General features: G+C 40.9%; 1 protein-coding gene across 9 annotated transcripts in view; it reads left to right on the top strand.

Moving 5' to 3' along the window:
- The window catches only part of OPA1 (OPA1 mitochondrial dynamin like GTPase), a 60838-nt gene that overhangs the window by 27966 nt on the left and 15535 nt on the right, over positions 1 to 17337 (top strand). For all 9 annotated transcript variants that reach the window (XM_061371434.1, XM_061371440.1, XM_061371436.1 and 6 more), the window contains 8 exons: positions 876 to 1041; positions 1505 to 1657; positions 2278 to 2386; positions 2937 to 3016; positions 4430 to 4570; positions 9845 to 9961; positions 11305 to 11398; positions 12574 to 12684. In XM_061371434.1, coding sequence (XP_061227418.1) covers positions 876 to 1041; positions 1505 to 1657; positions 2278 to 2386; positions 2937 to 3016; positions 4430 to 4570; positions 9845 to 9961; positions 11305 to 11398; positions 12574 to 12684 — 971 coding nt within the window. The remainder of the gene's footprint in view (positions 1 to 875; positions 1042 to 1504; positions 1658 to 2277; positions 2387 to 2936; positions 3017 to 4429; positions 4571 to 9844; positions 9962 to 11304; positions 11399 to 12573; positions 12685 to 17337) is intronic.

The raw sequence follows: 17337 nt of genomic DNA, 5'->3' as shown, positions 1-17337 counted from the left end.
AGCTCTTAGCTTTTGCCATTCTCCCAAATCTGGCATTCATATAACCTGATGGTAAGCTGATTTAGCTAGGATAAAATTAATCTGCAAGAAACCCAAAACCTATACTGGAGACTGGGGCAGGATCGGAAGGAGGGTGACTGCCTCTGTGGGTAGCAGCTGCATGTTATGCTGGCTCAGATGGGTTTTCTCACTGCAGCTGCGAAGTTTCCTGAGAAAGTTTATTGTCATTTAAAAAGATTGAAGTTAAATTTTTTCCATTGTTACTTCTTGAAACACATATAGGAAAGTGGTGCTTAGTTTTACAGTGTCATGTGATAATGTTTGTAAATGGATGTCAACATACATTTTAGCAAAAGGTTGGGCTTCTCAACTTGCTTCACTGTTTATCAGATCTGGGAACAATCAGTGAAAATCACAGATGGAAAACTACAGCATGTTCCAACAAACAAATCAAGAGTAGTACAGAAACAAAACCCACATGGAGTTGTGTTTCTCCATGTGTGTGACATCAGTCAAATAATTTCAGTGCTTTACAATCTGCCCCCTTGTCTTTCCCTCATCTGCCGTGCATATGCACACACAGCTCTCTGTGGTTATACTGGTATAATTAAGGACTGCAAGGAACTGTTGTGCAGTACAGTGGCAACCATAAGAGCAGTAGAGGTCAACTTGTGAAGTTGTCTCTGCTGCTGAGAACATTATTCATTTGTGTCCTTAGTTCCAAGCAGATTTTGGTTAAAGTAGTGTCCTGATGTTAAGGTAGTATTTCATTGTTCTGTAGCCTTGTTTCCTCAGTGTTTCTAACAAATGGAATGCATACTTGTTAGACACTTTTGCACCAGAAGTTATTATATGTGTTACAACTTGCATTTTAGGGAGGAGATTCTTCAGAAAACTTTATGGGAAAGGGTATCTACTCATGTGATTGAGAATATATACCTTCCAGCAGCACAGACTATGAACTCGGGGACATTTAACACTACTGTAGACATCAAACTGAAGCAGTGGACTGACAAGCAGCTACCTAATAAAGCGGTAGAGGTGAGAAATTATCTATTTAAATAAAGAAAAAAAATCAATAATCTGTGCAAAGCCTTCACGTAAAAGAAGGCTAACAAAATCTTGATGTTGAGAAGCATATACATTAGGAACATTGTATTTTGGTCTTGTGGTGAATTTTTCATACTAAAAAAGAAAAAAACAACCGCCTCTTAAAAGGTTAAACAGACCCTTCCAGCTTGGTATATTTATTTAATAGATTTATGCAAGTTTAAGAGAATTCCACTTGCTGCAACATAACAAGGTGAAATTTAGTCTTGACTTCATTAGTAATGGGTAGGTAAGGCAGCAAAAGAAAAGCCAATGACTTACTCTTTTGCTTGTACATTGTTTTTTGGAAGTATGCAAATTTTCATACTTGCAAGAATTGTCATGAATGTTCCATTATCAGCTGTTGTATGATATAATGGTCTGTATCAGTAGGCATTGTTTGCTAACTTTCTAGGTGGCATGGGAGACTTTGCAAGAAGAATTTTCCCGTTTCATGACTGAACCAAAAGGAAAAGAACATGATGATATCTTTGATAAACTGAAACAAGCTGTCAAAGAAGAAAGTATTAAGCGACATAAATGGAATGAGAGAGCTGAGGATAGCCTGGTATTATGTAGTGGATTTTTTTTTTTTTTTTTTTGCATTATTGGATAAGTGCTGTTGAAATTTTTTTACTTAAGTGGCATATTCAGTACTTTTGCATTCTTTTAATGTAATCATTAAATGATAGAGAGATGTGTCATCTCTCCTTTTCTATGTAATGTTATAATTTGGTGTTTCTCAGTTCATTTTACTACTACCTTATGTTAACTATTGCCCTAAATACCAGCTAAGAAAATTATTTGGGTTGGCTCAGGAGAAAGTCCTCCATAATCTTCTGGCTGCCCATGGACTATCTTGTGAGAACTGTTTAGCATCAGCTCATTTGCTAAGAATAGCCATATAAGGTAACAGCATTTCATTGCCATCTTTATATATTCTGTAATGCAGAGGGATTTCATATTGTTTGTTGCATTTTTTACATCAATTAGGCTATAGAAGAGAGTCAAAGGCACAAGAAAATAATTTTGCCACTGCTTTGAGAAGCCTCTTGAATAAATCCTGTGTTCCCAATACATGCTGGTTTTTATAGAAATCAAAAAATGAGGAGAATGTCAATAATCTTTGTTTTACTGAATTTGGGATAAATTATTTCTTTTATGCTAAAAAGATGTTCTGTGTTTCAGCGAGTGATCCAGCATAATGCCTTAGAAGATCGGTCAATATCTGATAAACAGCAGTGGGATGCAGCTATTCATTTTATGGAAGAGACCCTCCAAAGTCGTCTCAAAGACAGTGAGTTGTGTGTTGTATTCCACTCTTGTATACCAAATTTGGATCTTGTTCACTTCACTACAGGGCAACTTTTGTTTTATCACAACTGAAATAGTGGTGACAGTTCAAAATGGTACCAACAGTGATAGAAATGTTTAGCAGAATGCTGCCTCAAAAGGTAGGTCTTCTGCGATAAGGAGGCTGAAAGACAAGTAGTAGAGATCTGCAGAGTCAAAAAAGGTATGAACACACATGTAGAAGGGTAGGATAAAAGCAGGGAAAGTAGTTGGCCCATCTGTGGTTATCAAGCGTAATTATTTTTTATGCAAGTTGCAACAAGGTAAGATTATTTTATTTTATTTTTTTAACTACAGGTTGCAGTCATTTTTATATTTTAATGAAAGACATCAACTTTTGCTTTAAGCAGAAAACCTCTGACTTGTCTCAGTGTGGCATATCTTACGTTCTTAAACATAAAATGTCCATTCTTGATCTACCTAATTTTAGAACTATAAATTTGTCTGGTTACAGTATTTTGAGTGATATTTAATATCACATTTTCTTTTTTTAGCTGAATCTGTTATTGAAGATATGGTGGGTCCAGACTGGAAAAAAAGATGGTTATACTGGATAGGCCGCACCAAAGAACAGGTAAAAGGAAAAGATAGTTCACTACCTTTTGAAAACTTTCATTATTAGTTAGCAAATTTTAAAAAATACCAATCCTCTTCACTCTATATTTAGATTATTTTTAAAAAGTTTAAAATAACTTTTAAATATTTTGCAATTAGTTTTAGTATTCATCTATTTAAATAGAGCACCACAGAGAATTACATGTACTTTGTTCATATTGCAGATACATACTGGTTTGTAAACTGTTCTCCATTCTTCAGCTTGATTATATCTTTACTACTATATCATTGACATGAATATTAAATTCTTTCATTAGAAAGAAACAGGATGGAAACTGCCCTGTTCCTTTCTGTACTTTCCAAGGGTGCCTTTATGCAGAAGTCACTGCAGTTTTCTATAATGCTCCATTTGGATTTGATTAGTATGTAATGGGATAGTCACACAGTTGTATCTTCTGATTAAGTTTTTTCACCATGACCTTTCTTCTTGTTTGCTTATAGCTTTTGGAAATTTCCTTTAAATTTAAATACCATGTTCTGCTCAGTGCCCAGAGATTATGGGCTTTTAATGTTACTTTTTCTAGGTATTTCTCAAACTCAGTCATACTTTAAAGATGTAAGTAGAGTTTAAAATAATTGTTTCAGAGGAAGGAGTCAACTGTATGGAGCCAGGTATGGGAGAAAGGTGGTGACTTCAACCTATCTTAATTGAATATAATGAATAACAAATTAAAGGGATGAATCCATGGAGAGTTCTTGCTAGCTATTGGGGAAAAGTGACAATTCTCATGAGTATCACAGGTGATTATGTGAACGTGAACTCTGCTAGTGGATGCTCATGGAACAGAAAGGAGGCTAAAAGAATCATAGAGTAGTTATGGTTGGAAAGGACCTTAAGATCATCAAGTTCCAACACCCCTGCCATGGGCAGGGACACCTCGCTCTAAACCATATCACCCAAGGCCTCGTCCAACCTGGCCTTGAACACTGCCAGGGATGGAGCATTCCTTGGGCAACCCATTCCAGTGCCTCACCACCTTAACAGGAAAGAATTTCCTCCTTATATCCAATCTAAACTTCCCCTGTTTAAGTTTTAACCCATTACCCCTTGTCCTATCACTACAGTAATGTAGTGATTAGACATAAGACATTAATGCCTCTGGCTTATTTTTTTTCCACCTATCTCTTCCTCTTCTGCATTTCTGTGCACAGTGAGAATTAAAAAATGTGAAAAATTGACTGTGAATTACCCATTTAAAAGCACTGTGTTTTAAATGTCTTTGTGCATGTACCCTTTTGAGTCACTTTAATAATTACAAGTGTCAAAGTTACTTTCACTTCTGGCTTATCAAGCAGGTAGGTGTTTATTGACGAGGTGCTGATGATCTTTGAGTCTGTAAGAATTACTTCTAACTAAACTTTTTTATTCTAGAATATTCGTAATGAAACAAAAAATGAACTTGAGAAATTAATCAAATGCAGTGACGAACATGCAGCTTATCTGGCAAATGATGAAGTGACAACTGTCAGAAAGAATCTTGAAGCAAGAGGAGTAACAGTGGATCCATGTCTGGTAAGATGCGGACTTGTAACACAACATTTGGAAGCACCCGGTGAACATTTGAATGTTCTTTCTATATAGTATGCAAAAGACTCCATCTAAATACTGAATTTGTAATCCAGATGTTTCCAAATTAATTACTAAATGACTGCTTGCACACAATTCACACACTTCTGTTGGCTGTACTGTAGACTAATGCAGTACAACGCATTTATTTTCATTCAGTCAGCTGATCGGAGCTAGCCCAGCTAGAGCCGCAGCCGGCACGCTTCAGCGACCGCGAAGGTCAACTAAGATTAGGAAAATCAGAGGTGATAGCGCAGAGGCATCGCAATTCCTGACATTTCCCGATCCCCGAAGCCCCAGCAGCCCTTGCAAGAGAGCGGCTGACGTGGCGGGGGGCGTTCCCACGGTGATGGCGACCACCTCCCTGTCCCTTGACTTGACACGTCGCTGTCCACCAGGCGCAGGGAAGAACAAGTAGGTCATGTTGCTGACCAATATGGTTGCCTCCAGAAAGAGCTAGCAGTAAGAAGACTGTAGCAACTCAGAGACCCCGTCCCAGACTGTGGCTGTTCAGGTCTCTGGATGCAGGGAGTGCCAGAGCCTGCTACTGCAGGGGGAGGGAGGACAGCATTCCACCTGCATGAGGTGTGAGCAGGTAGAAGATCTGCTTAGCTTGGTGGCAAAACTTAAGGAGGAGGTTGAGATGCTGAGGACCACCAGGGAGTGTGAAAGGGAGATTGACTGGTGGATTAACTCCCTGGCGGGCCAGTTGGAACGGTTCCAGGGAGATACTCCCCAAAAGGGAAGGACCCCCTGCCCTCTCAGACAGAGGGGGATGGCTCGAGACAGCCCCTGCCCTGTAGCTGTCGCGTGGAGGTAGGGGACCAAAAAGATGATGAGGGTTGGAAGCGTGTTGCAGTTCGGCGTCGTGGGCAACCCTCCTCCCTTCCTGCCCTGCTTCCCCAGGTGTCCCTCTGTAATAGGTTTGAGGCCCTGAGTCTTGAAGGAGAGGTAGGTGAGGATGTGGTGCAAGGCCCGCCTACAAGGCCACATAGGAAAAGGCGGTCGACTTCGCACCTCAAGACTGCCTCTGATAAGAAAGAAAGAAGGGTCATTGTAGTAGGTGATTCCATTCTGAAAGTAACAGAGGGCCCGATATGCAGAGTTGACCCTCATCATAGGGAAGTGTGTAGTCTGCCTGGAGCCCGGATCAGGGATATCACTAGGGCACTCCCCAACCTGGTGCACCCGACAGACTACTACCCGCTGCTGGTCTTCCAGACGGGTGAGGGGGAAGCTGCTTCCCGCAGTCTGAGGGGGATGAAGAAAGACTACAGGGCCTTGGGGCGGATGGTGAAAGACTCTGGGGCTCAAGTGATCTTCTCTTTGCTCCTTCCATCTTCTGTTGATGATGTGGGACGGAATGGGAAAATTCAGTCCATAAACGATTGGCTTCGAGGCTGGTGCTGCAGGCAGGGCTTTGGATTCTTTGATAACAGCTGGTTTTATAGGGCACCAGTCTGGACAATGGCATGTGGGAAAGGTTTATCTCACAGAGGCAAAAGGATGCTGGGGCACGAATTAGCAGGGCTCATTTGGAGAGCTTTAAACTAGATTCGAAGGGGGATGGGGTTGTAGCTGGGCTTGCCTCAGTGGGACAGCGCTCCAGAATTGATGAAGACTGGGAGGCCTCCTGTAATCCTAGGGTGAAATTGGTGTGCTCAGCTCGCTCCCTGAAATGTCTGTACACCAATGCGCGCAGCATGGGAAATAAGCAGGAGGAGCTAGAAACCTGTGTTAAGTCAGGAGATTATGACCTGGTGGCAATTACAGAGACATGGTGGGACAGCTCACATGACTGGAATATAGTCATGGAGGGCTATGTCCTTTTCAGGAAAGACAGGCCAGCCAGGCGGGGTGGTGGGGTTGCTCTTTATGTGCGAGAGCAGCTACAATGCGCTGAGTTCTGTCCAGGGACAGATGACGAGTGAGTTGAGAGTCTGTGGGTGAGAATTAAGGGGCAGGCTGGCAGGGGCGATACTGTTGTGGAGGTCTGTTACAGGCCACCGGATCAGGGTGAGGAAGTTGACGAGGCCTTCTACAGGCAGCTGACAGCGGCCTCACAGTCACAGGCCGTGGTCGTCGTGGGGGATTTTAACTTCCCTGATGTTTGCTGGAAGGACTACTCAGCAACCCAGCCGCAGTCCAGGAGGTTCCTCCAGTGTATGGATGATAACTTCCTCATGCAAATGGTGGATGAGCCAACCAGGAGAGGTGCGCTGCTGGATCTCATCCTCACTAACAAGGAGGGTCTGGTCAAAGCAGTGAAGGTTGAGGGCTGCCTTGGTTGCAGCGACCACGAGATGGTGGAATTCAGGATCTTGTGTGGTAGGGCCAGTAGAATAGCAAGTAGAATCGCAACCCTGGACTTTAGCAGGGCAAACTTTGGCCTTTTCAAGCAATCGCTAGGGGAAGACCCATGGACAAGGCTGCTTGAAGGTAAAGGGGGCCAAGATAGTTGGTTGGCATTCAAGGACTGCTTTTTCCGAGCTCAAGATCAGAGCATCCCGACATGTAGGAAGTCAAGGAAGAGAGCCAGGAGACCTGCGTGGCTAAAATAGGGAATTGCTGGGTATGCTAAAGTGGAAGAGGAGAGTTTACAGGTCATGGAAGGAGGGGCGGGAGGAATGTAAGGCTGCTGCTAGAGGATGTAGGAAGGCAGCTAGGATGACTAAGGCCTCCTTGGAATTAAATCTGGCGAGAGGGGTCAAGGACAGCAGAAAGAGCTTTTTCATATACATGGCAGATAAAACTATCACCAGAGGCAATGTAGGCCCACTGATGAACGGGACGGGTGCCCTGGTGACAGAAGATACAGAGATGGTAGAGTTACTGAATGCCTTCTTTGTCTCTATCTACTCTGCCGGAGGAAGTCCTGAAGAGCCCTGTACCTCTGAGACCTCAGATGAAGTCAGGTCAACGGAGTGGTTTGCCTTAGTCGATGAGGAATGGGTTAGAGACCAGTTGAGCAATCTGGACATCCATAAATCCATGGGTCCAGATGGGATGCACCCGCGGGTGCTGAGGGAACTGGCTGAGGTCATTGCTAGACCGCTCTCCATCATCTTTACCAAGTCTTGGGAAATGGGAGAGGTGCCTGAGGACTGGAGGAAAGCAAATGTCACTCCTGTCTTCAAAAAGGGCAAGAAGGAGGACCTGGGTAACTATAGACCGGTCAGCCTCACCTCCATTCCTGGGAAAGTGATGGAACACCTTATCCTTGGTGCCATCTTAAGGCATATCAAGGATAAGAGGGTTATGAGGGGCAGTCAACATGGCTTCACCAAGGGGAAGTCATGCTTGACCAATCTCGTAGCCTTTTATGAGGAAATAACACGGTGGATGGGTGATGGCAGAGCGGTGGATGTGGTCTACCTTGACTTCAGCAAAGCGTTTGACACGGTCTCCCACAGCATCCTTGCGGCTAAACTGAGGAAGTGTGGTCTGGATGATCGGGTAGTGAGGTGGACTGTGAACTGGCTGAAGGAGAGAAGCCAGAGAGTTGTAGTCTATGGGGTGGAGTCTAGTTGGAGGCCTGTATCTAGTGGAGTGCCTCAAGGGTCAGTACTGGGACCAGTATTATTTAATATATTCATCAACGATTTAGATGAGGGAATTGAGTGTACTATCAGCAAGTTTGCTGATGACACTAAGCTGGGAGGAGTGGCTGACATGCCAGAAGGCTGTGCTGCCATCCAGAGAGACCTGGACAGGCTGGAGAGTTGGGCGGGGAATAACTTGATGAGATATAACAAGGGAAAGTGTAGAGTCCTGCATCTGGGCAGGAACAACCCCAGGTTCCAGTATAGGTTGGGGAACGACCTGTTAGAGAGCAGTGTAGGGGAGAGGGACCTGGGGGTCCTAGTGGACGACAGGGTGACCATGAGCCGACACTGTGCCCTTGTGGCCAAGAAGGCCAATGGCATCCTGGGTTGTATTAGAAGGGGGGTGGTTAGTAGGTCGAGAGAGGTCTTCCTTCCCCTCTACTCTGCCCTGGTGAGACCTCATCTGGAATATTGTGTCCAGTTCTGGGCCCCTCAGTTTAAGAAGGACAGGGACCTGCTGGAGAGAGTCCAGCGCAGGGCAGCTAAGATGATTAAGGGAGTGGAGCATCTCCCTTATGAGCAAAGACTGAGGGAGCTGGGTCTGTATAGTTTGGAGGAGATTGAGGGGTGACCTTATTAGTGTATATAAATATATAAAGGGGGAGTGTCATGGGGATGGAGCCAGGCTCTTCTCAGTGGCAAACAATGATAGGACAAGGGGCAATGGGTACAAACTGGAACACAAGAGATTCCACTTAAACTTGAGAAAGAACTTTCTAGTGAGGGTGACGGAACACTGGACAGGCTGCCCAGGGAGGTTGCGGAGTCTCCTTCTCTGGAGCATTCAAAACCTGCCTGGACACGTTCCTGTGTAACCTTATCTAGGTGTTCCTGCTCCGGCAGGGGGATTGGACTAGATGATCTTTTGAGGTCCCTTCCAATCTTTAGCATACTGTGATACAGTAACTGGCTACCTTTTCTTAACATGAATACATGTACCTATTCAAGGGAGAAGAGTTACTTAAATACTTGCTGCCTCTTTCCTATACAGCACTTACCATACCTTTTTGTAAAGGTCAGAGTAATGATCCACGTCTTCTACATGGGGATATTTTTTAAATTTTTTATTATTATTATTATTTATTTTATTTTATTTTTTTGCGAGAGACATACCTGTATGTATATTTGATTGTGAAGAACTGGAACATAAATAAGCCTAATCAAGAAAAATTACAAATGCTTGTTTACATAAGACCATTAAATGTTTCTCTATGCTCAGTCGGGTTTAATTGATAAACGAATGGGTAGTACTCAGAAATGTATTCTCCATGTTAAAGATTACGTCATGCCAAGAGCAGAGCAATTTGTCCTGTTCTGTAGTATATAATTTAAATGTATTTCAGCTGCAGACAGTATTTTTAAGCATTCAGTTATGTTGCAAGCATGGAATAGTAGATTTTAAAACTGACAATCAACTGTAATGTTTGCCAAATGTAGCTAAGCCATTAATCATATCCCAGTTGCAGACAAATTGCTGAGAAATATTTAAAAGTATACTACATGACAGGAAGAGTGGAAATTGGAGTTACATTTTGAAATTAAATGTGACCATTAAACTATGCACGATAGTGTATGTATGTATTTATTTAGTAAAAATTAAGCACTGTTTTCCTAGATTAAAGACACATGGCACCAAATTTATAGAAGATATTTTCTGAAGACTGCTTTGAACCACTGCAATCTATGTCGAAGAGGCTTTTATTATTACCAGAGGCATTTTGTGGACTCAGAGGTAAATTGAAGTACAGATACACACTGGTTGTTTGGCTTAATATTTCTGTCTGAGTTTAAAAAAAAAATAATCTGCGAATACTTTAAACTAGCCTCACCTTTCTTTTATATCCTTTACCTTAAGATAGCTGGTGTTCTTAGATATGTTTTACATGAGGCTTGTGATTGATAAAATGCCATCCTGGTGGTAATTATATAAGATGACCAGCCATGGTCATGGTTATCAGCCATGACCTAAACATTTGTTACTTACTGATGTCTTGAAAATATACTATTAAAAGAAGGATTGTACAGCTATTGGTATCTTGTTGGTATCCCTTACTCCTATTTTCCCATTGATAATTATTTACCTCACTGATACCAAAAATTCAGAAAACATTAAAAACATTAACTAAGGAGGTTTTATGAGGTAAGTATGATAAATAAGTGTTTAGAACTTGGAAACACCTGTGATTAATGGGGAAAAAAATAAGCCAATCCAAAACCAAACAAAAACCCACAAACAAAACAAAAGACAACCCAACAAACAACCATGGAACTTACAGACAGGTCTTTTAAATAACTTTCCAGTTTTGTAAACCCAAATGCAACAAATGACAGTATGCATAAAGTTGCACAAAGAAAACTATATTTTAAATAAAAAAAAATATTGGAAAGGTAGAGCTCCTCATATCCTGTGGAGTTTGCTTTTCTTTTTAATGAGAAAAAGTGATCCCCTTGGAGCCAGAAATCTTTACTACTGTAGAAATACCTTTGCCTGTAAGAGCTGAAAAAATGAGATCAGAGAGCTATCTCTCTGTGACACTTAACCTCCTGCACTTGTAACTGTCTTTATAAGATGTTGTAATGGGAAGTTAGTACCTGCCATCCTTGCAGTTGTAGGAACTGTCGCTTCTGTTAACAGATACACTGTTGACACAGCACTGTATTCAGAAGTGTTTGTCAGACAGGGCGTCATGACAGTCAGGGAGTTCAGATGTTTGTCTTTTAATGTGTTTGCTATGAACAAGTGTGATGCTTCAGTGAGCATTAGATTATACTCACCAGCTTGCATGTGGTGTGTGCAAATTGTTTTTCTGTGATATTCCTTGATGTGGCTCTTTCTGTTGAAAATAGTCTGTGTGAAGGTGATGGGGTACACTAAGTAAGGGACGTGGTTCTTGAGAAGTGGTTTTGGTGTGTTTCCTTCTTCCCTGCACCAGTTATTCTGTGGTATTTTTGTGCAAGATCAGGATATGTATACATGGGCTTACGGTTGCCATTAAAAATATCAAGAGATTCTTGTAAGTGTAGAATGTTCACTGGGTATCAGAGGGTCTGACAGTACAACTTCCCTCGTTTCAGCTTGAATGTAACGATATTGTCCTCTTCTGGCGAATACAGCGAATGCTGGCAATTACAGCAAATACGCTGAGGCAGCAGCTTATTAACACTGAAGGTAAGGCTTATAGTGAGTTGAGGTGTTTGAAAAACAAAAAATGGTTAGAAATTTTCTGATGTTCATCTAGTATATGTTCTTTCCATGCTTAGCATGGCTGGCTGGTTTTTGTGCCCTGGCTAGGATAATTTAAAGATGTAGACTAAATAGATTTTGGCATTCTATTTACATTGAAGGATTAAATGTAAATAGAATGTCAAATAATTAAGATACTCGCCAGTTTAAAATATTTTTAGCTTGTGTGATGTCAGTTGTCAGTATCTTTTTCCAGGCAGAAAGAACTTCAACAAACAGTGACTATTTTCCTATTTTTTTTTATTTTTTTTTTTACCTCAGGTCAGTCTGTCTGTAGATTTTAATTTTAAAATGTTTGATATAATAAGTAGTTCTAATGGATTTTTTTAAAGCCATGCAAAATCTGCCATTTAATATCTTAAAAAAAATAATCTAAAGAAATATCTAAAAATATCTAAGAAAAGAAAAGCTTATACAACAGCAGCTTCCTTATAAGTCATCATTTCTATAGCAATTGGCTAGTGCTATGGTACAACTACTAAGAACAACCTTTGATCTTCAAAATAGTTTCCAGCCTCTTCTTGAAGACAGTACAAGCAAAAGGTTTGAGCTTTGTCATGTGGTGCATGTTACCCTCCATGTTACCTTAAATGTGGAAAGCTAGGTTCTGTCTCTTTGAACCACCTACCTCATTGACAACTGCTGGGATGAAATTAGGAAGTTTCATTAGGAGATACTCCCTCAAAGTATGAAAGGCAAGGATATGAATGTTACGATGTATATAATGCTGCTTTAAAGAGCTTTTGGTTCTTCTTAGCCTTGTATATACAGCAGCACCCCTGTTTGTCACCAATCCTTCAATACCACATTCTGCTAGTAATTAGTAACTTACTTTTCCATGTTTCACCTTTTAATTGACTTGGCCTTGGTTCATCTGATGAGGGTGATGTTGATAGTAAATATGTAACTTAATGGCCCGAACAAGGGGCTTGTGTATTCAGAAATTTGCCTTTTCTCTAATCACATGCGTTTCTCTGGTAACATACACTACTTGTCCCAAAGACCTTCCAAAAATTTTGGCTTTAGGTCATGACATGTGCCAAGTGTTACCACTCACTTTTTTTTTGTTGTTGGTTTGTTGTTTTGGGATCTTTTTACAGTAAGGCGCTTAGAGAAGAATGTAAAAGAAGTGCTTGAAGATTTTGCTGAGGATAATGAAAAAAAGGTGAAGCTCCTAACTGGCAAGAGGGTCCAGCTTGCAGAGGATCTCAGTAAGTACCTACTCTATAGTGTCTTGGAGCTAGTTTGAAATGAAGCAAATTCTGACCACTGTCCCTAGAACATTTAATGTGATATGGGTTGTTCACGTGCAAGCATTTAATTGATATCACAAATAGAATTTTTCTTAAATACAGTGAGTTCTTACTGATTCAGATGTAGAGATGGTAGTATAATGTAATGAAACAACATAATTTACACTGAATATTCAATGAATATTCACTAGCAAATACATAATGTTTAAGTTAATCTTTTCTTATTTTGCGCTGAAATCAACTTAGATTTTTTTGCATTGTCCATTTTGCTTCTCGCCAGCGTCAGAAATAACCTCCCATCTCAAAGCAGTAGGGTTGTTTTGTAAACTAAGACTAGACCTGTAAGAGCAGCCTGTCTGTATATTTATAACCCTAGGTGCCTGCATATTAGCATATATGCTTCAAGTTTGTAGTATTCATTTCATAAATCACTGTGTAGAGAAAACACTATCACTGCACCTGTTTCTTTAGATTCAGGAGGTCATACATACCACATGTATTATGCTAAGGGAATAATTACTGTTCAGCATAAAACTGTGTATGATGGCATGGTCTGTTTTATTGTACCTATGGGGATATTTTAAACTGCCACTGCTTAGCTTTGTAGTCAGATCTGCAATGTTCTCTCTACAGTATCACAGTATCACAGTATCACAGTATGTTAGAGATTGGAAGGGACCTCAAAAGATCATCCAGTCCAATCCCCCTGCCGGAGCAGGAACACCTAGATAAGGTTACACAGGAACGTGTCCAGGCGGGTTTTGAATGTCTCCAAAGAAGGAGATTCCACAACCTCCCTGGGCAGCCTATTCCAGTGTTCCGTCACCCTCACTGAGAAGAAGTTTCTTCTCAGGTTTAAGTGGAACCTCTTGTGCTCCAATTTGTATCCATTACCCCTTGTCCTTTCATTGTTTGCCACTGAGAAGAGCCTGGCTCCATCCTCGTGACACTCCCCCTTTATATATTTATATACACTAATAAGGTCACCCCTTAATCTCCTCTTCTCCAAACTATAGAGACCCAGCTCCCTCAGTCTTCCCTCATAAGGGAGATGCTCCACTCCCTTAATCATCTTAGTTGCCCTGCGCTGGACTCTCTCCAGCAGGTCCCTGTCCTTCTTGAACTGAGGGGCCCAGAACTGGACACAATATTCCAGATGAGGTCTCACCAGGGCAGAGTAGAGGGGAAGGAGGACCTCTCTCGACCTACTAACCACCCCCCTTCTAATACAACCCAGGATGCCATTGGCCTTCTTGGCCACAAGGGCACAGTGTCGGCTCACGGTCACCCTGTCGTCCACCAGGATCCCCAGGTCCCTCTCCCCTACACTGCTCTCTAAGAGGTCGTTCCCCAGCCTATACTGGAACCTGGGGTTGTTCCTGCCCAGATGCAGGACTCTACACTTTCCCTTGTTATATTTCATCAAGTTATTCCCTGCCCAGCTCTCCAGCCTGTCCAGGTCCCTCTGGATGGCAGCACAGCCTTCTGGCGTGTCGGCCACTCCTCCCAGCTTAGTGTCATCAGCAAACTTGCTGATAGTACACTCAATTCCCTCATCTAAATCATTGATGAATATATTAAATAATACTGGTCCCAGTACCGACCCTTGAGGCACTCCACTAGATAGAGGCCTCCAACTAGACTCCGCCCCATAGACTACAACTCTCTGGCTTCTCTCCTTCAGCCAGTTCACAGCCACTGTGAACTAGCCACTGTGAAGTAGCCACTTCAGCTACTTTCTGCATGCTTTCATTGCTAAATGGTTATAACTTTTATGGCATGGATTTCTTTGCCTTTCCGTTAGTGAATAGAGTGCTTTTCTGTGTTGCGTTTTCCTTATATTCCTGAGACAGTTTTGGTAGCATAGAGCATTGAACTCTCAGGTGGCTGTACAAGTAATTTCCTTGTTACTGCATTTAGTGGAGATCAGGACTGTGATTAAGAAAAAAAAAAAATCCTGACTCCCACAACATGCATTCATAAAGTATTTGTATTTTAATTAGGAGTGGAATGGAAGGGGTCTCCTGAATCATGAATTCCAGTCTCTCTCTGTTTCAGGCAGCTGTGTTTATATTATTCAGCTCATTCATGTATCTTGAGCTCCTTTTTTAAATAGGTAACTTCATGGGACTCACTGTTCATACTGGAAACAGCTTTCAGGATATAATTTCTCTGATGGTTACAAACAGTCTTTTAATTTCCAGTCTAAATTTGTAAATATAAGGCCAGGATTTGCTTCCTGATTAGAAACTACTTGCAAATCTAAATTATTTAGTTATAGGAGGAAGCTTCCTCCTGTTGCTGATGATATGGCAACACTGTCTTGCTTCTGTTCCAGTGCTTCAGCATTAAAAGACTAATGTAAGTGTTTTGTTTGCTCAGGGTACTGGTTAATATCAAGTGGTTTCTAACATGGGTGGCCCAGTCCCTTAATGAGAGTTCATATAAGACATAAAACTTATTTGAACAAGTTTTGTTGTCTGTGTTCTATAGCCTTGGCTGGTATTTTAACCCTATATATAAATTTTCCGTTATAGTTCCTTAGGCTCTGAGTCTGGCTGCTTCCTGGTGTTCACTTCCCAGGTTTCATTATAGATATCTTAAAGAGTGTAAACAGATTTTTTTAATAGTTTCTAACAAATTATGTATTTTTGTAATGTACTAAATGTTACTTTTTCTTCAAAAAAGACTTTAAATGTGATGTAAATATGTTCCTTATCATAAACTTGATACTTTTACCAGTGAAAAATGACTAAGTTTATGGAAATAAAGAAGCCCTAGGATCAGAAACCATCTGGAAGACAGGATCTTAGCATGCAAAAGTGGGCAGAGCAGAAGATGAATAGCTGAGTTGGAAAATGTAAAAATGTCCTAAAATATAATCAACCCGTAAGAATTTCCTGTATTGAAAGAGGTTTGTGACTGGTGTATCCCAGTCCTACCTCTGGCCAGGAACGGGTGTGGGTACTTAGAGAACACTATAAGAACAGGTTAAGCATACAGTAGTACTTGCCTGGTGTGCTCTTTCAGCATCTGACAGTCTGTGGCTCCAAGATTTCCTAATCCTCCGGTAATATCTTTGTGATTAACAGCCATTCATGGATGTGTTTTCCCCCTCCGGTGAATTTCTCTAATTGCTTTTTGAACTCATGTAAACTTTGGCATCTGCAACATCCTGTGGCAATTAGTTCCAGAGTTTAACTACGCATTGTGTGAAAAAGTACTTCCTTTTGTTTGGTTTTGAGCCACCTGCCAGTTTCATTTGGTTCTCCTCAGTTCTTGCACCGGGAAAAATACTCAGTAATCTTTCTCTGTTCATTTTTCTGTGCCACTCATGACTTCATAGGTATTTATGCTACCTGCACTCCCTCTTTCCTGACTTGAAAAGTTACCATCTGTGTAGTTGCTTCCTTGCATGGACATTGTTTCATAGCTTCAGTTAGCCTTGCCACTCTTTCTCCTTTTTTAATTCTGCTAAATTATTTGAGATGAAAGGGTAGAACTGCACGCAGTATTCAAGATGTATCTGCATTATGAATTTATACAGTTGCATTGTGATGCTTCCTGGTTTTTAATTGGGTGGGTTGTTTTTTTTTACAGTAATTCCTTGTAGTGCATTCCCTTCCACACTGGTTTAATGCAGTTTTTTACAGCCTCCCTCACGACTCTGATGCATTATTTATGTTGAAGTTCTTCACAAAAGTTGTCTGTCAGTTGAAGAACATACCCAGGTTTTTCACCCTATCTTGGGATAGCATCATCAGCAACAGGAAGAATTACATTTACTTTCCGATTTGCACATGCATCTTGATAGTGTTCATTGCTGAAAAACAAAATATTTGTGTTTGAAATGTATTCCACACAACTTATATTTTACTGTATGCTTAGTTAAATCAATATTGTAAATATACTATGTGTTAGATTCTGCAAGAAGTAAAATGGGGTAGAGGGAGCTAAAAGTACAATGGTAAATGTTTTTATTTTAAAAGGAAAATCTCCACCCATAAATATTTCCACTTCTTGTCAGTACTGCCCTGTTTGTACTGCAGGCTTTAAGGCACTGATTGTGGCTGGGGGGAGAATATAGTACCTAATGGTGGTAAGTCAGTCCCTTCAAATGCCTATGGCTGTGTTGTACACAAGTGTGTGTAGCTCTATGCAAAGCTTTCCCATTTTCTTTTTTTAAATATTAATTACCCTTTGTTTCTACAGTACCTTATGTCATGGTTTAAGTGAGCCCAGGGTACCTTAGAAGATGGATTAGTCAGAACACATCCTTTAATTCTGTCAGTAATCTTTTATGGTATTTACTAGATCATACTAGTTTATCCTGTATTCGGTATTTAACTTTTCTGAAGTGACTGACATAGAACATTCATGTGGGCTGCCTCTGAAGTTAATGAAAGTTTTTAAATTGTAGATGTACTTCATAACTTTTTTCTGCAAAATTTGTTAAAATATTAAAACTGCTGGCATTTGCTTAGTTTCAGGATCTTTTTGATGGCATTGCTGAAGTGGGTTGGTTATTTGCAAAAGATAATTCTTTGAAGTCACACCTTACCTAGAACTAAGTATTTTTAATTACATTTTTCAGTATTGGGTAATGAATAT

This window comes from Neopsephotus bourkii, unplaced genomic scaffold (genome assembly GCF_033783945.1).
Source record: "Neopsephotus bourkii isolate Nb327-2 ecotype Australia unplaced genomic scaffold, CSIRO-AGI_Nbou_v1 NB_1574, whole genome shotgun sequence".
Lineage (NCBI taxonomy): Eukaryota > Metazoa > Chordata > Aves > Psittaciformes > Psittacidae > Neopsephotus > Neopsephotus bourkii.
This window is presented reverse-complemented; position numbering and strand designations above follow the sequence as displayed.